This window comes from Schistocerca nitens, chromosome 3, assembly GCF_023898315.1.
Source record: "Schistocerca nitens isolate TAMUIC-IGC-003100 chromosome 3, iqSchNite1.1, whole genome shotgun sequence".
NCBI classification, from domain to species: Eukaryota; Metazoa; Arthropoda; class Insecta; order Orthoptera; family Acrididae; genus Schistocerca; species Schistocerca nitens.
The window spans coordinates 471,002,143-471,018,656 of record NC_064616.1 but is presented as its reverse complement, the minus strand read 5'-3'; the positions used below and the strand labels follow the sequence as shown (position 1 = coordinate 471,018,656).

Here is a 16,514-nt window from a genome sequence, read left to right as displayed (position 1 = left end):
AATAAACTGTTTATACTTAATTTTGAGACTACTACTGTGCACAATTTTTCAAATATTTTGGAAAATAATGTCAGTAAAGCAATTGGATGATAATTACTTGAGTCTTTTTAGTCACATTTCACATTTCTTATGAGAAGATTCAGCAATTGCATATTTTAATCTGTCTGCATCATCTCCCCCCCCCCCCCCATATCCAACAACTGTGACAATACATTTGTAGCTGCAAATTTTCGAAGTGACTGTGAATCAGGTGGATAGACGATCATGACATTACAAAGAGTTACTTCAAATAAAAGGGTGAAAGTTTTTGCACTAGCACACGCGGATGGCTAAGATCCTCCTCCTGACAGTCATACAGGAGCTTTGGGCTTAGTTCCCATGCTCCGCCATACCTAAGCTTCAGAAAACTTTTACTGATGTCCACAGGTCCATCTTAACTGAACAAAAACATGTTTGGCCCACAAAAACAAACTTCTCACAGCTCAGGATTAGCCAAATACTACAATGGTAAGACCAAAAATGGGCATATGCCACAAGTTTTATTTTGAACATACATTTCAAAGATATAAACAAAAATTCAATACAGACAATTTTTTTAATATCCCTCAATGTTTATAGGCGACATAGTGTACTAATAATTTAGACCTACGGATGATTTCAGTTGGCAGCCACAGGACACACAAGGTAAAATAAAAAGTAAAGTGCATATACACACTGAGGTGACTAAAGTCATGGGATAGTGATACGCACACATCCAGAAGGTGGTATTATCATTTAAACAAGGCATAAAAGAACAGTGCATTGGTGAAGCTGTCATTTGCACTCAGGTGATTAATGTAAAATGGTTTTTGACGTGTGCTAACAGACAAGCAACACTGCATGAAATAACCCCAGAAATCAACATAGGACATAAGACAAACATACCCGTTAGCATACCATGACGAAATGGGGAATTAATGGGCTGCGGCAGCAGACGACAGATGTGAGTGCCTTTGCTGACAGCACAATGTCGCCTGCAGTGCCTCTCCTGGGTTCATGACCAATTTCAGTTGGTAAGAGCTGTCGCACAGGCCTCACACACCGGTGGACCCAAATAGGCAACAAGGCTCTGTGCAAGCTGATGATGGCTCCATATTGGTGTGGGACGTGCTTACATGGAAGGGACTGGTTCCTTTGGTCCAACTGAACTGATCACTGACTGAAAATAGTTACAATGGGCAACTTTGAGACCATTTGCAGCTGTTCATTGACTTCACTTTTACAATTGTTTGCAACTGATCTGGAGAACATTCTGGGCAATTTGAGAGAATGATTTAGCAACCCAGATCCCCCAAGAGCTCAGTTTGTGCACAAAATCCTGCACCAGCAACACTTTTGCATTTATGGACAGCTATAGAGGTAGCATGGCTCAATATTCTGCAGCGGACCTGCAACGACTTTAGTACATGCCACATTGAGTTGCTGCACTTCACTCCACAAAAGGAGGTCCGACATGATTATAGGAGGTATCCCATGACTCTTGTCACCTTCGTGTAATTTAAATAACAACAAAATCCGATGTAAGTCATTTCCTAACCTAAACATAATATGCATATATGTATGTATGTATTTCAGAAAAATGAAGGAGTAAGGAACCAGAGGATGCCACAACTGCGGTGAAACACGTTTGGGTGTTAGAGTGTTTTGTGTACATGCAAAAAGTGAATTATCCTTCTTCTGCTTCTTTTAAGCTAGAGTCATTTCTTGATTTTTCGTTACTTATCAATGCAAGAAAATCCTCAATACAAACTTCTGTCATTTCCCAGAGTACTGTCAGCTGTCACACAACAGACCTTTTGGACTGACTGTTTCAGTACATACTTTGTTTCAAACATGCATTTATTTGCTACTATATTAACTTCTTGCACCCAACAATGCCAGAAAGTTATACGGTGATTGACAAATATTTGTAACTGCTCTAATTTTCCATTAAGATTACAGTATCTTCTTCAATTAATTTGTGCTGTCTGGCATCTGGAAGACTGCAGCGGTCACTGTCACTCAACTGGAATGTGTTATCTTGATTTCACTGGTATATGTAGAACATGCACTGCATTTAATTCAGCTCTTCATATAAACATTCACCAATATTTCTTCATAACTCAATAATGTTTTCCCTATTAGAATGCGACATATAAAAAATTGATACTTGCCGGTTTCATTGGGTCAGTCCAACCACCAGATGTATTCGATTTTGTACAATCCCCAGGTGCATTAGGATCAATGACTGTGATAGCTATCACCTCAGGCCCCTTTTGCACCAAGAAAGTTTCAGGCCCCTCAGCAGGAGCAGCATTGTGATATCCAATCAGATTCTTGGCCAGCCTTGCATCAAGATTTACATCAGGATTTGTTTCATTCATCAACTTGTATACAGGGCCCACAAATTGCTGAAATTGTGAGATTTATTAAATTTACATGTTGTTAAGGTAAACAGCAACAAAATTAATGCAAGTTCCACAATGAGTTATCTTAAAGTTTATTTTCCAAAAAATATAATAAATCTAGCAAAATAAAATATCACACTACATTCCCTAACTTATGTTCAACTCTTGAATGATTGATCCACTTTGTCACCTGTAAGCCAATCACAATGATTTATATTCGTAGGTCCCAGCTCTCTCCATCCTTCAGACAATGACTATCCATAAGATTTCAATTCACAGGGTTCACCTTCCCAACACCATGCACTTGAAGTTGTGACGACACAATCAGCAGACTTTGTTATCAACTGGATGTGGGTTTTAATTGATATAACTTGAGAAATTATAGCGTCAAATTTAAGGAGCTAAAATGTGCATCATAAACACTGGTCTGGCCAACTCCCTGTCACTGATCTCCGAAATTAGCCAGAAGTAAGGACTTGTGGCCAGGTGAATAGAGGGTATAAATACAAAATCAAATAGAGGTAATGTAGGAGTAGGTTTAATAATGAATAAAAAATAGGAATGTGGATAAGCTACTATGAAAACCATAGTTAACACATTATTGCAGCCAAGTTGGACACGAATCCCACACCCACCACAGTAGTACAAGTTTATATGACAACTAGCTCTGCAGATGAGGAGGAGATAGAGGAAATGTATGAGGAGATAAAAGAAATTATTCAGATAGTTCAGAGAGACGAAAATTTAATAGTCATAGAGGACTGGAATTCGATAGTAGGAAAAGGAAGAGAAGGTAAAGTAGTAGGTGAATATGGATGGGGAGAAAGGAATGAAAGAGGAAGCTGCCGGGGAGAATTTTGCACAGAGCATAATTTAATCGTAACTAACACTTGGTTTAGGAATCATGGAAGAAGGTTGTATATGTGGAAGAGACAACTTAAGGTTTCAGACTGATTATATTATGGTAAGACGGATATTTTGGAATCAGATTTTAAACTGTAAGACATTTTAAACTGTAGGACATTTCCAGGAGCAGATGTATACTCTGACCACTATTTATTGGTTATGAACTACAGATTGAAACTGCAAAAATGTAGGAATTTAAGGAGATGGGTCTTGGATAAACTGGAAGAACCAGAGGTTCTAGAAAATTTCAGAGGGAGCATTAGGGAATGACTGACAAGAACAGGGGAAAGGAATATACTCTAAGAAGAATGGGAAGCTTTGAGAGATAAACAGTGGAGGCAGCAGAGGACCAAGAACATAAAAGGTGAGGACTAGTAGAAATCCTTTGGTAACAGAAGAGATACTGAATTTAATTGATGAAAGGAGAACATACAGAAATGCAGTAAATGAAGCAGGTGAAAAGGAATACAAACATCTCAAAAATGAGATCCACAGAAAGTGCAAAATGACTAGGAAGGGATGGCTAGAGGACAAATTTAAGGATGTAGAAGCATATATAACTAGGGGTAAGACAGATGCTGCCTCTAGGAGAATTGGAAAGACCTTTGGAGCAAAGAGAACCACCTCTATGAATATCAAGAGTTCAGATGGAAAACAAGTCCTAAACAAACAAGGGAAAGCAGAAAGATGAAAGGAGTATATAGTGTGTCTATACAAGATGTACTTCAGGGTAATATTTTGGAAATGGAAGAGGACGTAGATGAAGATGAGAAGGGAGATACAATACTGCATGAAGAATTTGACAAAGCACTGAAAGACTTACGTCAAAACAAGGCCCTGGGAGCAGACAACATTCCATTAGAACTACTGATAGCCTGAGGAGGGTTAGCCATGACAAAACTCTTCCATCTTGTGAGCAAGTTGTATGAAACAGGCAAAATACTCTCAGACTTTAAGAGGAATATAATAATTCCAATTCCAAGGAAATCAGGTGCTGACAGTTGTATAAATTACCAAACTATCAGATTAATAAGTCACGGCTGCAAAATACTAACACGAATCCTTTACAGAAGAATGGAGAAACTTGTAGACGCTGACTTCGGGGAAGATCAGATCAGATTCTGGAGACACGTAGGAGCAAACGTGGCAATATGATCCTACAACTTATCATAAAAGGTAAGTTACAGAAAGACAAATCTATGTTTATAGCATTTGTAGACTTAGAGTAGACATTTGATAATGTTGACTGGAATATTCTCTTTCAAATTCTAAAGGTGGCAGGAGTAAAACACAGGGAGTTAAAGGCTATTTACAATTTGTACAGAAACCAGATGGCAGTTACAAGAGTTGAGGGCATGAAAGGGAAGCTGTGGTTGGGAAGGGAGTGAGACAGGGTTGTAGCCTATCCTCAATATTATTCAATCTGTACACTGAGCAAGCAGTAAGGGAAACAGAAGAAAAATTTGGAGTAGGAATTAAAGTCCGGGGAGGAGAAATAAAAACTTTGAGGTTTGCCGATGACATTGCAATTCTGTCAGAGACAGTAAAGGACTTAGAAGATAAGCTGAATGGAATGGACAGTGTCATCAAAGGACAATATAAGATGAACACCAACAAAAGCAAAATAAGGAAAATGGAATGTAGTATAATTAAATCAGGTGAGGCTGAGGGATTTAGATTAGGAAATGACACAAAGTAGTAAACGAGTTTTGCTATTGGGGAAGCAAAATATCTGATGATAGTCAAAGTACCGTATTTACTCGAATCTAAGCCGCACCTGAAAAATGAGACTCGAAATAAAGGGAAAAAAAATTTCCCGAATCTAAGCCGCACCTGAAATTTGAGACTCGAAATTCAAGGGGAGAGATAAGTTTTAGGCCGCACCTCCAAATCGAAACGAAGTTGGTCCATTGTAATATGAGACACAATTTAGGTCGAATGAAAGACGATACAGCTACAGTAGTTTGGTTCTAGTCGTAAGCTTAGCAGTTAAGCTTTACCAGGTAGCCATTGCTATGCGTCAGGCGCTCCGTCCGTATTTATATGGGTACCCTTCCTTTTTCACGTGCTTCGTCTGGTTTGAATCGATTGCTTATTTCTCTTTGATCTGATAAGTGCCGTTTTCTTTGTTATAGGTGTTTACGTCACTCTAAGCTGAAAATGCATTACTGTACTGTGTAATGCATTGTTTGTCGCATTTTGATAGTGCGTGTTTACGGCATGTCGCCGCTCGCGGCATGACTTGCTTTTCTGCGCGCTACCGCCGCTTTTATTTAAAAAAAAAAAAAAAAAAAAAAAAAAAAAAAAAAAAAAAAAAAAAAGAGAGAGAGAGAGAGAGGAATCGTAGAGAGAGAGAGAGAGAGGAATCGTCTCATTAGTGAAACAATGGCAAGAGACTGCTATTTGTTGTTGCTTACACTGCTGCTTTCTTTGATAATGATCAACAAGAACCAAATGCGTATGATAGAACATGCGTATGATAGAACATGTTCTGAACGATAGTTTTGCGAAAATTTTCCTCCGTTTGAAAATCTTTGCGGCCGCTTCTTTAGTACATCAAATTCTGCACAGAAATTAGTCATCTTACATTTAAAATCTAGTCAGTTGCCGTGCTTCATTTCTGACTGTATCACTAGTAGGCATAAGAATAATACGAATATAAACATGACACGATACGTATATTCTTCCGCGTTTGCTGTTGTCTCACTCTAGTTTCGTAGTTTATTACGCAGACAGGATTTAAATGAGATAGCAACAAACACGAAAGAATACATGGCAAAATGTTTATATTCGTATTATTCTTATGGTGAAGAGAATACTGCATGTGATTCACATTTCATCAGGTTCCTATTAGCAACCATCTCTTCTCACAGGTAGGAAAAAACTCGGAACGTAGAGTTGGCCATATTGACAAACATCCCTAACAGTCTTGCCAGTCGGATTTTCGTAGTACATTGAAATTCTGCTACATTCGAAGATGAACAATACGGAATTTGTATTTACTTCGTTGGATAATGTATGAAAATGCAGTGGTCGAAACTCGGGGCGGAGAAAAAAAAAAGCTCATCTTCTACCTTTTTTTTAAATTTATTTACCGATGCAGAGGTTTTGGCGGCAGTATTTATCTTTGTGCCCACAAAGCATGCTTGTGCAGTGCTACATATATTCGACGGCAGAAGTTAGTTGTGGCGGCACCTATCAACATTTTTCAGAACTTCAGCTTGCTTTGCACTCGATTCTAAGCCGCAGGCGGTTTTTTGGATTACAAAAACCGGAAAAAAAGTGCGGCTTAGATTCGAGTAAATACGGTAAGGATATAAAATGCAAACTGGCAATGGCAAGAAAAGCATTTCAGACAAGCGTTTCTGAAGAAGAGAAATTTGCTAATATCGAGTATAGATTTAAGTGTTAGGAAGTCCTTTCTGAAAGTATTTGCATGGAGTGTTGCCATGTATGGAACTGAAACAAGGACGATAAACAGTCTAGACAAGAAGACAATAGAAGCTTGTAAAATGTGGTGCTACAGAAGAATGCTATAGATTAGATGGGTAGATCATGTAACTAATGAGGTGGTACTGAATAGAATTAGGGAGAAGAGAAATTTATGGCACGACCTGACCAGAAGAAGGGATCGGTTGGTAGGACACATTCTGAGGCATCAAGGGATCACCAATTTAGCAACCAGGGTGGGGAGTGTGGAGGGTAAAAATCCTAAACTGAGACCCAGTGATGAATATACTAAGCAGATTCAGAAGGATGTATGTTGCAGTAGCTACTTGGAGATGAAGAGACTTGCACAAGATAGAGTAGGATGGAGAGCTGCATCAAACCAGTCTTTGGACTGAAGACCACAACAACACATACATTACAATTTTGAAATGGGTGCAGGAAGGATGGGCAATGTTCAGAATCAGCCCTTCCACAGAACTAAATGAAATACGAAGGGTCCAGGAAAAGAAAGAGCAAAGTCCATTTTTAAGTTTTCACTGGTATATATGCAAGTATTCAACAGATCTGATATTCCCTACTTATAGTGAGGAGGGAGGGAGGGAGAGTGAGAGAGAGGGAGGGAGGGAGAGAGATAGCTATTATACAGTACATGAGCTTCGAAAAGAAGCTGAACAGGGAGACGAAGAGCTCAGGCCATATCAAACGGGGGAAAAAGGTTTAGTCCATAAAGTGCTGGTCTTTAAAATAAATAATGATATAGGTTGCAGCCCAGACAAACAGTTGTCAAATATGTTTGTAATTACGGTCATTCTTGGCACATTAAGCTAGGTGCGCAGGTCAGTATATAGTGCACTAACATAGCTGCGGTTTTGTGGAAACACTGATATAGAAGGTGCCTGTAATGGAAGTATGGAAGGTCACCAACTAAGGGGGGAAGAAGTATGGTCTCTTATCCGAGGTAAACAAAAAGATTAATGTCTCATGAAATGGGAGAAAACTGACAACATGCTTGAAGATTTAACAATGCCACTTACAAGTATGCAGTTTGAGGGCACTCCCGTCTACAACTCCTTGAAGTTTGTAATGGGAATTTCTAAACACCCTGTACAGACACACACCTAACAGGAATTTTGATATTTCCCTTGAGTACCACCACACGTAAGTGTAGTACGTATTACACATATACAGACACAGTATAATGGCTGGAAATGCAAAAACAAAACTGCACTGAGTGAGCAGAAATAAGAGGTATTGAGACTGAACAGGAGAATTGAAAAACTTTAAATGATTTTTCACAACTTGCAAGCTAACATGTTTTATGAAATGAGGGAGAAAACAAAGCTGATAGAGCACAGAAAATAAGGCCATATATATGCATTTCGGCCATAATCTGCCTCTGCCTACAACTAGTTCTGCTTACACTACATGGCAACTACCTATGTATGCTTTCAACATCCACTGGTTATCAAATGCAGAGAGTATGTTTTCCTTTATCCTGAATGTGTTGATAAAAAAGGTAGTTATGAATCATACATTTTGTTGCAATTGACATGGCTGAGAAAAATCTCAATATAAGTAAGAACTACATATTTATCCAATTTTTGCAGAATTTGGTTACAATAGAGAGAAAATTTGACACACTAAAAGTAACATCCCAATAAGAGGACATTCTTATTTGGAATGGGATAAAAACATGGGACTTACAAAACCAGAAAGCTTACGAAGAAGTTCCCAAAGATTGGATAGATATGTTCACAACAGCTTGGTCAAAGCTTTCTCCATTTAATGTTATTGAAGTTACGTCTGAAACTTTTTTTTTTCTTAATGGCAGCATTCTTCAAGCTCTTCTACAAGTAGAGGTGTATCTTCATAGACAGAACTTACCCAAGGCTTGTAAGATTCAGGAAAACTTGTTATGGATCACGGGAGACTGCTGCTTAGAAATCAGCTCATCCAGCTGAAGAATCCAACACATTACAGTTTTGATTTGCCCAAGTTTTCTTATACCAGTAAGATTGTGATATTATCTCCAAACCTTACCTAACTTTTACTATGGTAGAGTACCACATTCTAAAATGTTCTAGTTCACATTTTAAGACATACTATCTATCGCTTGTGAGACATAAGAGTAACCGAAGGTTTTGAAGGGGGAGGGGAATAATGTCAGTTAGAAGCACAAGAATATTCTGACAGTCTTCCAAGTGTTTTAAAGCTCTCACAATAGACAATCTTGTACTACTTTTTAAATATAGTTTGATTCTTGTTTCAGGTGATAAAGGAAACAACAATGCTTACACTACCTTCAATTCAAGGACTCAGCCACATATCTCATTGAATAAGGTACTCTTACTCCACTTCTACACAAGTAGCAATGAAAGTTTGAATGAATAGGCAATAATATTGTTATATATTTACAGAATATTACTTAAGGTTTCCAATTTTGCAAAATAAATGTCAATCTTATAGAACTGTAAGTTCTGTAATTTTTTTTTAAACCTGGACTTAGCTCATTCTTATCCTGGACCCTTCATATGTAAGTTACAGGATATTACTTCTGGTACTTAGGAAACGCTAAAATCACATTTTGTTTCCAGAAGATACACAGTCGGTGTAAAAATGCAAATTTCAGTAACGAAGTCCAACAATACAAGACTTATGGGCACTTTAAGATCTAAGCAACGTTAATCAAAAGTCAGGATTGAACGCTTTCCTAACTTGCATCGCATTTTGTATTTAATTAGGTGCTTGTACTTTCTTACTCAAAATCCGAAGTTCTGGTCTTCGCATGTACTACAGAGGTGAGCAGATGGTGGTAAAAGACATTAGATCTCAACTCTTTCAAGAGAGAGAGAGAGAGAGAGAGAGAGAGAGAGAGAGAGAGAGAGAGTCAAATGGATAAAACAAAGTAATGTGGACAGGAGAGATGGTAGGCTATGGCCTAATTGAAGGATTCATCCTAGAATTTTCCTGAAGGAAAACCTCAGAAAACCTACATCAGGATGGTCAAATGAGAATCCATCCTCCTGAATTTGAGGCAATCTTAGCAAACCCACCACCTCATTTGGTTGTAACTAAACTACAATTCTCTTTCATTTATACACACTTGGAACCTATGCATTGTTCACACTCAACTGAATTAAAACATGCCAATGCTTCTCTCTACGATTTACATACAGGGCATTCCACAACTTCATATACATATGATACACGAAAACAGCGCAAATTTATTGAATGCTGACCAAAAGCAAATGTAAAAAGAATTTCTGTGCAACCCCTGGGTCGTTTTAAAAAGAATATACTAGTTGCGTGTTGATTTGTTACTATGGCTGAAGCTATTTCATCTGCAGCTGCGGTTATGACCAGTGTTCTTTATAGTTAAAAAGTAGGCTACTTTTTTTTATTGATTATCCTGCAAGCAGGTGAGAAACTGACTTGTGACTACCGCCAAATTCTTCTGGACCTGGTGGATGAAAAAAAAAAAAAAAAATAAATAAATAAAATAAAAGTACTGAAGATGAAAGATCCTCCTTCACACTTGAAAATATCAGAAATTTGAAAAGAACTATGGAAGATCGCAGTTTCATATGAACAGTGTAATTGGAGGCAGAGCACTTGGTCTGAATGGACATGAATGGGGACCAAAACCAGCATTTTCCTTTCACAATATATATCCCGGTATTTAACTTTATGATCACTTTACATCTCAGAATGTATATCAATCATTCTATTTCCTCTTTTAGTGAAGTTATGCCACAAATTTCTTTTCTCCCCAATTCAAGTTAGTACTTCCTAATTAGTTATGTGAGCATATCATCTAATCTTCAGCATTCTTCTATACCATCACATTTCAAAAGTTTTTATTTTCTTTTTGTTTGAACTGCTTATGTCTATGTTTCACTCCTGTACAAGCCTACTCTCTATCTTTGGGAAATACTTCCCAAGCACTAAAACTTACAGTTGATGTTAACAAATTTCCATTCTTCAGGTATGCTTTTCTTTCCAGTGGCAGTCTACATTTTATATCTTCTCTAATACAGCCATCGTCAGTGTTTCCATTACACATGTTCTGGTTTTCTGGGTGTTTATCTCATATCCTCCTCCTAAGACACTGTCAATTCCATTCAACTGTTCCTCCAAGTCGTTTGCTGTCTCTGACAGAATTACAAGTTCAATGGCTAATTTCGAAGCTTTTTATTTCATCTCCCTGGTCTTCAATTCATTCTCCACATTTTTCTTTGGTTTCTTTTACTGTGTGCTTTATGTACAGATTGAATAACATCAGAGAGAAGCTACAATCCTGTTTCTCCCTTCTCAAACACTGCTTTCCTAGTCATGCCCCTCAACTCTTCTAACTTCTGTCTTGTTTGTGTACAAGCTATATATAACCTGTTGCTCCCTGTATTTTATACCTGTTGCTTCCTGTATTTTATCCATGCTGCCTTAAGAATTTCGAAGAGAGTATTTCAGTCAATAATGTCCAAAGCCGTGTCCAAGGCTTCAAATACCATAAAGACACACTTGCCTTTCTTTGATCTGTCCTCTAAGGTAAGTCTTAGGGTCAGTACTGCCTACATATCTCCAGAATCCAAACTGGAATAAGGTCATTGATGGCACACAATGTCTCATCACTTTCCTGAGTTTAAATTCTCATTTGTCGTAACGGGGATAAAGATTCATTTTACAGGCAGGCAGAAGGGAAGGTGATAAGAGGCACAGTTGTGTGCTCATGGTCCTAATGTTAACTCCAAGTGAGCAGGGCTGTGTGCAGTGTCAAGTGCAATAGGACTAAATTAACAGTGCATAATTTTTTCTTTATGCTTCTATTCCAAACACGTATGTAATCTGTTATGTAAAGTGACTGGGACAGTGCATTTGTTAATACATAGGCCTCAAATTTGAGATGATAGAGGCTCATGCTCTACCAGCCATTCTGATTTAGGTTCACCTAAATCACATCAAGCATGCTTAGGTTGGTTGACCACCTGTCCTGTCCTCTCCTCTCCTCATTACACAAATTTCTGTGTACTGGGTATGCAAGGAGGAATGACCCATATTCAGGGGAATGACACAAACAATCATCTGAAGCAAAAACGTCTAGTAAACATGTGATGTAAAATACACACCTTAAAAGCTATGCGCACTTGTTCAGATGAAGAGAGAGGTTTCATAGTAACGATGATGACTCTGTGCTCACAGCTGTTAAGGTATGCATTTTAGAGCCCATGTTTACTAGACTTTTTTTGCTTTGCATGATCATTGCTGTCATATCACTGAGCACTAACCATTCCTCATGGGACACCCTACATACGATTCCTGTTTTTCTTCTATTAATCCAACACATCCTCTGTCATTATAAAGTGGTGTTAGACAAATAAATTACTGACACCGATGTGTGTCTCAAATAATTTGTGTTACATTTCAACATCATACAGTAGGCAAGATACTGTAAGACGAAATTTTAAAATGGTCATGACAAATACCTGAATACTTCAAAAATGAAATCTGCTATCAAATCCCTTATGTATGACCATGATCATCTATTCAACACACATCTTGAGAGACTTCCCCTGATAATAAAGGCAGTAGAGTCAACCTGTTTATAGCATTAAATTTTTTACCATAATTTACACAACAAACATGTAATTCCAATTGGATCCATATTAAATTTCTCTGAATCAACTAGTGGTCGGAGGAAATAAAGAAAACATGGAGAAAAAGCCTATATGTCTAATAGAAGTGCATGAAATATAATTTACTACAGGGGCACCTAATAACAAGGGTGTAACCTTGAAATACGTATGGGACTTATCAGTAGGGAGACTTGTTCCTCCCATTACTTTGGCCATTTAAGGGCATTAAAAATGTCTGCTGTTGTCATTAGGCTATTGTTTCTTTCCCTACATTTTTCAGTGTTGTAGTTTGAAGCTGTGAGTTTAACTGTTGTTGCTATCTAGTAAGAAGGAAACTAAGATTTTTCACTGAACTGACTTATTTTGGTTGTTGAGTGGTTTTCGGGTTTCAGGCATATTGTCCTTTAACTCTGATGTATTTACAGATGACGAATTTTTGTCTGCATACACAACAGACCACTTAGAATCTGTGGAAGCCAGTGAACCTCCAGAAGAGTGTTTCAGTATCAACATCTTCATCTTACAGAATTAGACCTAGCCTTACTGCATACAGGTCCTTTGAAAAAGCCGACACCACAAGGCAGCAGCTCGCACTACAACTAGACAAGGAAGGAAACAAGTGTCCACAGCAATCCTAACAAACAGTCCAGTACAATATAAACTTGAGGAAGCACTCAGAGCAAGACATGCACAAAGACCAGGAAGCACTCAGAGCAAGAAATGCACAAAGACAAACTTGTGGGAAGATGTACGAGACTGAATTTATAAAACAAGAAACAAAAGAATATGCCTAAAGTACAAACTTCTGAAAGTGAAGAACTGTTTTCATGTGTCTGATAAGGACTTCGGGAGTTTGAGTAGTAGGGATTCTGCTGAAATTTTGAATGATGAACCAGGCACTGGAAAGTGGATAATTGCTACCTTAAAAAAACACTGTGTGCAAGAGATTATCAATGTTCCTGATGAAGAGAATTTCACCGCAAAATGTGCGAGACAGATAGAGGGCTAACGGTTCAAGTGGTCAGAAGCTGAAGATGTGTGCGACACTGAATGAAACCAAATTCTATGAGTGATTCTTATCAACAGTATTTTCTTTAAAGAATGACAGAGCTGCCAGTTTCACTTTTAACAGTGGCAAATTAAAGGGATTAATATTCAATAATTAGTATGTTCATATATAATTTTGTCATTTTAAATATTTCAAACACAGGCAACCATTATTGATCACCGCATGAAGTATACTTTTTCTTTGTATGAATGTACTTCATCTTATATATATCAGATCACTAACTCCATGACTTTTTGGAGATCTCTTAACATGTTTTGTACACTACACACTGCACTTCAATCAATGCCTCTAAAGACCATGGATAAATTTGTTTCTAAAATTCTTATGTTTATTACTTTTGTTAGTGAGCCTCCGTTCCATCTTTTACATCTTACTGACAAAATAAAATTGCTTTGAATACTGAATTACTTCTTTTATTTATTACAATAAAGTGGCAAATCATGTCTCTCAATAAAGGGATGCCATGTCCCAACATTGCGAGACTTGATCCATTCTGCAAAAACTTCAGTTTTTAAATTTTTATGATACTAAATGGCAAAGGACTGAATTAAAACGAGGGGCAGAAGTAATTAAAAATGAATATTTATTACAAATTTAACTTTTTTTTAAGTTTATACCTGCCATTTTAAAAAATAAAATGTAAAAAATGGATCAAGTCTCACCTCTCCCCAAGCGGCAATAAAAAATAAATTAAACAACTGCTAAGTTAATGTTGATGGCTACAGTTCACCAAAAGTGAACATGTCTGCCCCAAGATACTCAATGCACACTATGCTAACAATTTTGTTATATGCATTCCCAAACATTGCTCTAAATAAAAGTGCACAGATAACGGTACAACACACTTTAAATGGCTAGGGGTGACTAGAGACCAATTTATGTAAAAGTAAATTACATGTGCCAGAGATTTTACACGTTAAAAATACCAATAAGCAATTCATTGTTGGCATGGTAATTCTGTAGGCCTATATACATATAGCATAACATCTAAACAAAAGATGGAGACCGCATATAGCTTCCTATGAAAAGAATAACTGCAGTGATAAAAAGCATCTGTAAGAGCTAATGAAACAAAGTGTTTTACAAAATTATAAAAGTGATAACTCTGTACAACATACTTCATGGTGCAACCATTATGCTACAGGGTTTGAATAACTTCTACAACAAAAAATTCAGTTTTACATACACGATGATGTGTCACTCTGGCTTTCAGCTTTCGAAGTGTCCAGTCTGATGCCCGACATTTTTCCTTGAAGTTATACATAACATCCAAGAGCGAGGCACATTCCTTACAAATTTCAGATGGCAATCCATCACCTTCCACAGCCTACAAGTTGTAATGATATTTAGTCAACAAATGTTTACAACTAATTAATACATTAAATAATTATCAAAGGAAAAACTAATTATTACAAATGACAAGTTACTCAGCTATATGCACACCTACAGGTCTTAAACATTGGTTCTTCCAACGGTATAGCATCACTAAAACAACTACTTTTGACAATATGGATATCATTCTGCCAGCAAAGACCTAATATACTTTGGAAACAATCCTTACATTAAACAACACAGGCATGCTAGTTGAGGACATTCGGCTATCTCTTGTAACCCTTATGAAAACATTTACGAGAAACATTATTGATTAAAAAAATATAAACAAACGAACTGTCTAATACTGACCTCTATGGCAACACAGGCTGATATTTTATTTGCAACGGTACGGTCAAATTCGTCAGTGGTTTCGAAGATGGAAATCAAATCATCTGCTCTGCTCATGCACAGCCGACAGATTTTCTCCATTATGTTCAGTTATGGTATACCCAGTGTTAGAAGACTTCACTTTTTCTATGGCTTTAGGTCTCTCAGCAATAATAACATTAGGTGAAAGTGATAATCTTAGTTTCAGGTTGCGAGACAGCTAACACTTTATCACCGACAGCACACTCACGTTAACTAAATAATTTAGCGTATACTAATGATAAAACTATTTGCTTCATAACTAAACAAACGGTGGATCTAAAGACAAACGGGTTGAGGCCAAATCAAATGAAACATAAGGCCTTGGTAATCGACGGCGTACCGCTCAATTCCATCTTAAATGAGGGCAATTTTTGGTGATTACAGCATTAATCATTCACGATTATTTACATTTTAGCGAGAAACACTTCGTAGTCTCTGCAACAAACACATCCTATCCGAACCACCCGCTGAAACACCAACACTTCAAGTCCCCTCTACATAGCATTGCGGCACCGCCGAGAAACACGACTCGTCTCAAACAAGTGAGTCAAAAAGCTTCAGCACCAGTAGAGCCAACATCATGGAGTCTATTTACCTTTATCAAGATATATCCCTCTATTTCAGAGTATCGATATTCTCCTGCGCCAATGCGACGAGCTGATTGGAACTTCAATAAAATTCTCTAGCATAACATAATAAAGTAATAACAAAATTAATTGGCATACCGTGAAAAAAGAAAGGTGTGTATTGTTGTGGAAAGCAACTATAATTAGTACCAAAATTTCACAAAAAAAGAGACAATTTCAAAATGAATAGGTCAAACAGCATGCAGCAAATGCAATAAAAATCTGCAGAAATACAACGGGGGGTAACACAAGCCGCTTGTTTTGTTCCTGAGGCTGTCCACCTGCCACAGAACAGCTGTTGCCTGGACCGCATTTACCCGCAGGCGGTGTTAGGCTGCAGCCTAGAAGCCCGCACAACAAAAATTTAAAACAAAAAAGACATCGTTTTAATTCTGTGATACGGACCTTCATGAATCATAAAAGACATCGGCGTAATTATTTGGTATGGGATTATTCGGCTGAACTTTTGGAGGGGCAAGCAGCAGTCACCACTCAAAGCATCACGTCAGATTCCCAGTGGCACTCTACAGGGTGTTACAAAAAGGTACGGCCAAACTTTCAGGAAACATTCCTCACACACAAATGAAAAAAAGATGTTATGTGGACATGTGTCCGGAAACGCTTAATTTCCATCTTAAAGATATTTCAGTTTCGTCCACCTACG

The 16,514-nt window shown here is 37.6% G+C and overlaps 1 protein-coding gene across 1 annotated transcript in view; it reads right to left on the bottom strand.

The window, feature by feature from the left end:
- The window catches only part of LOC126248399 (zinc finger protein 875-like), a 47,284-nt gene extending 31,537 nt beyond the window's left edge, over positions 1–15,747 (bottom strand). The window contains exons 1-3 of the mRNA XM_049949345.1: positions 15,165–15,747; positions 14,668–14,808; positions 2,193–2,429 (exon numbers count right to left, since the gene is read on the bottom strand). Of these exons, the coding sequence (XP_049805302.1) occupies positions 2,193–2,429; positions 14,668–14,808; positions 15,165–15,284 (498 nt within the window). The 5' untranslated portion in view covers positions 15,285–15,747. The remainder of the gene's footprint in view (positions 1–2,192; positions 2,430–14,667; positions 14,809–15,164) is intronic.
- Between the last annotated feature and the right edge of the window lie 767 nt (positions 15,748–16,514).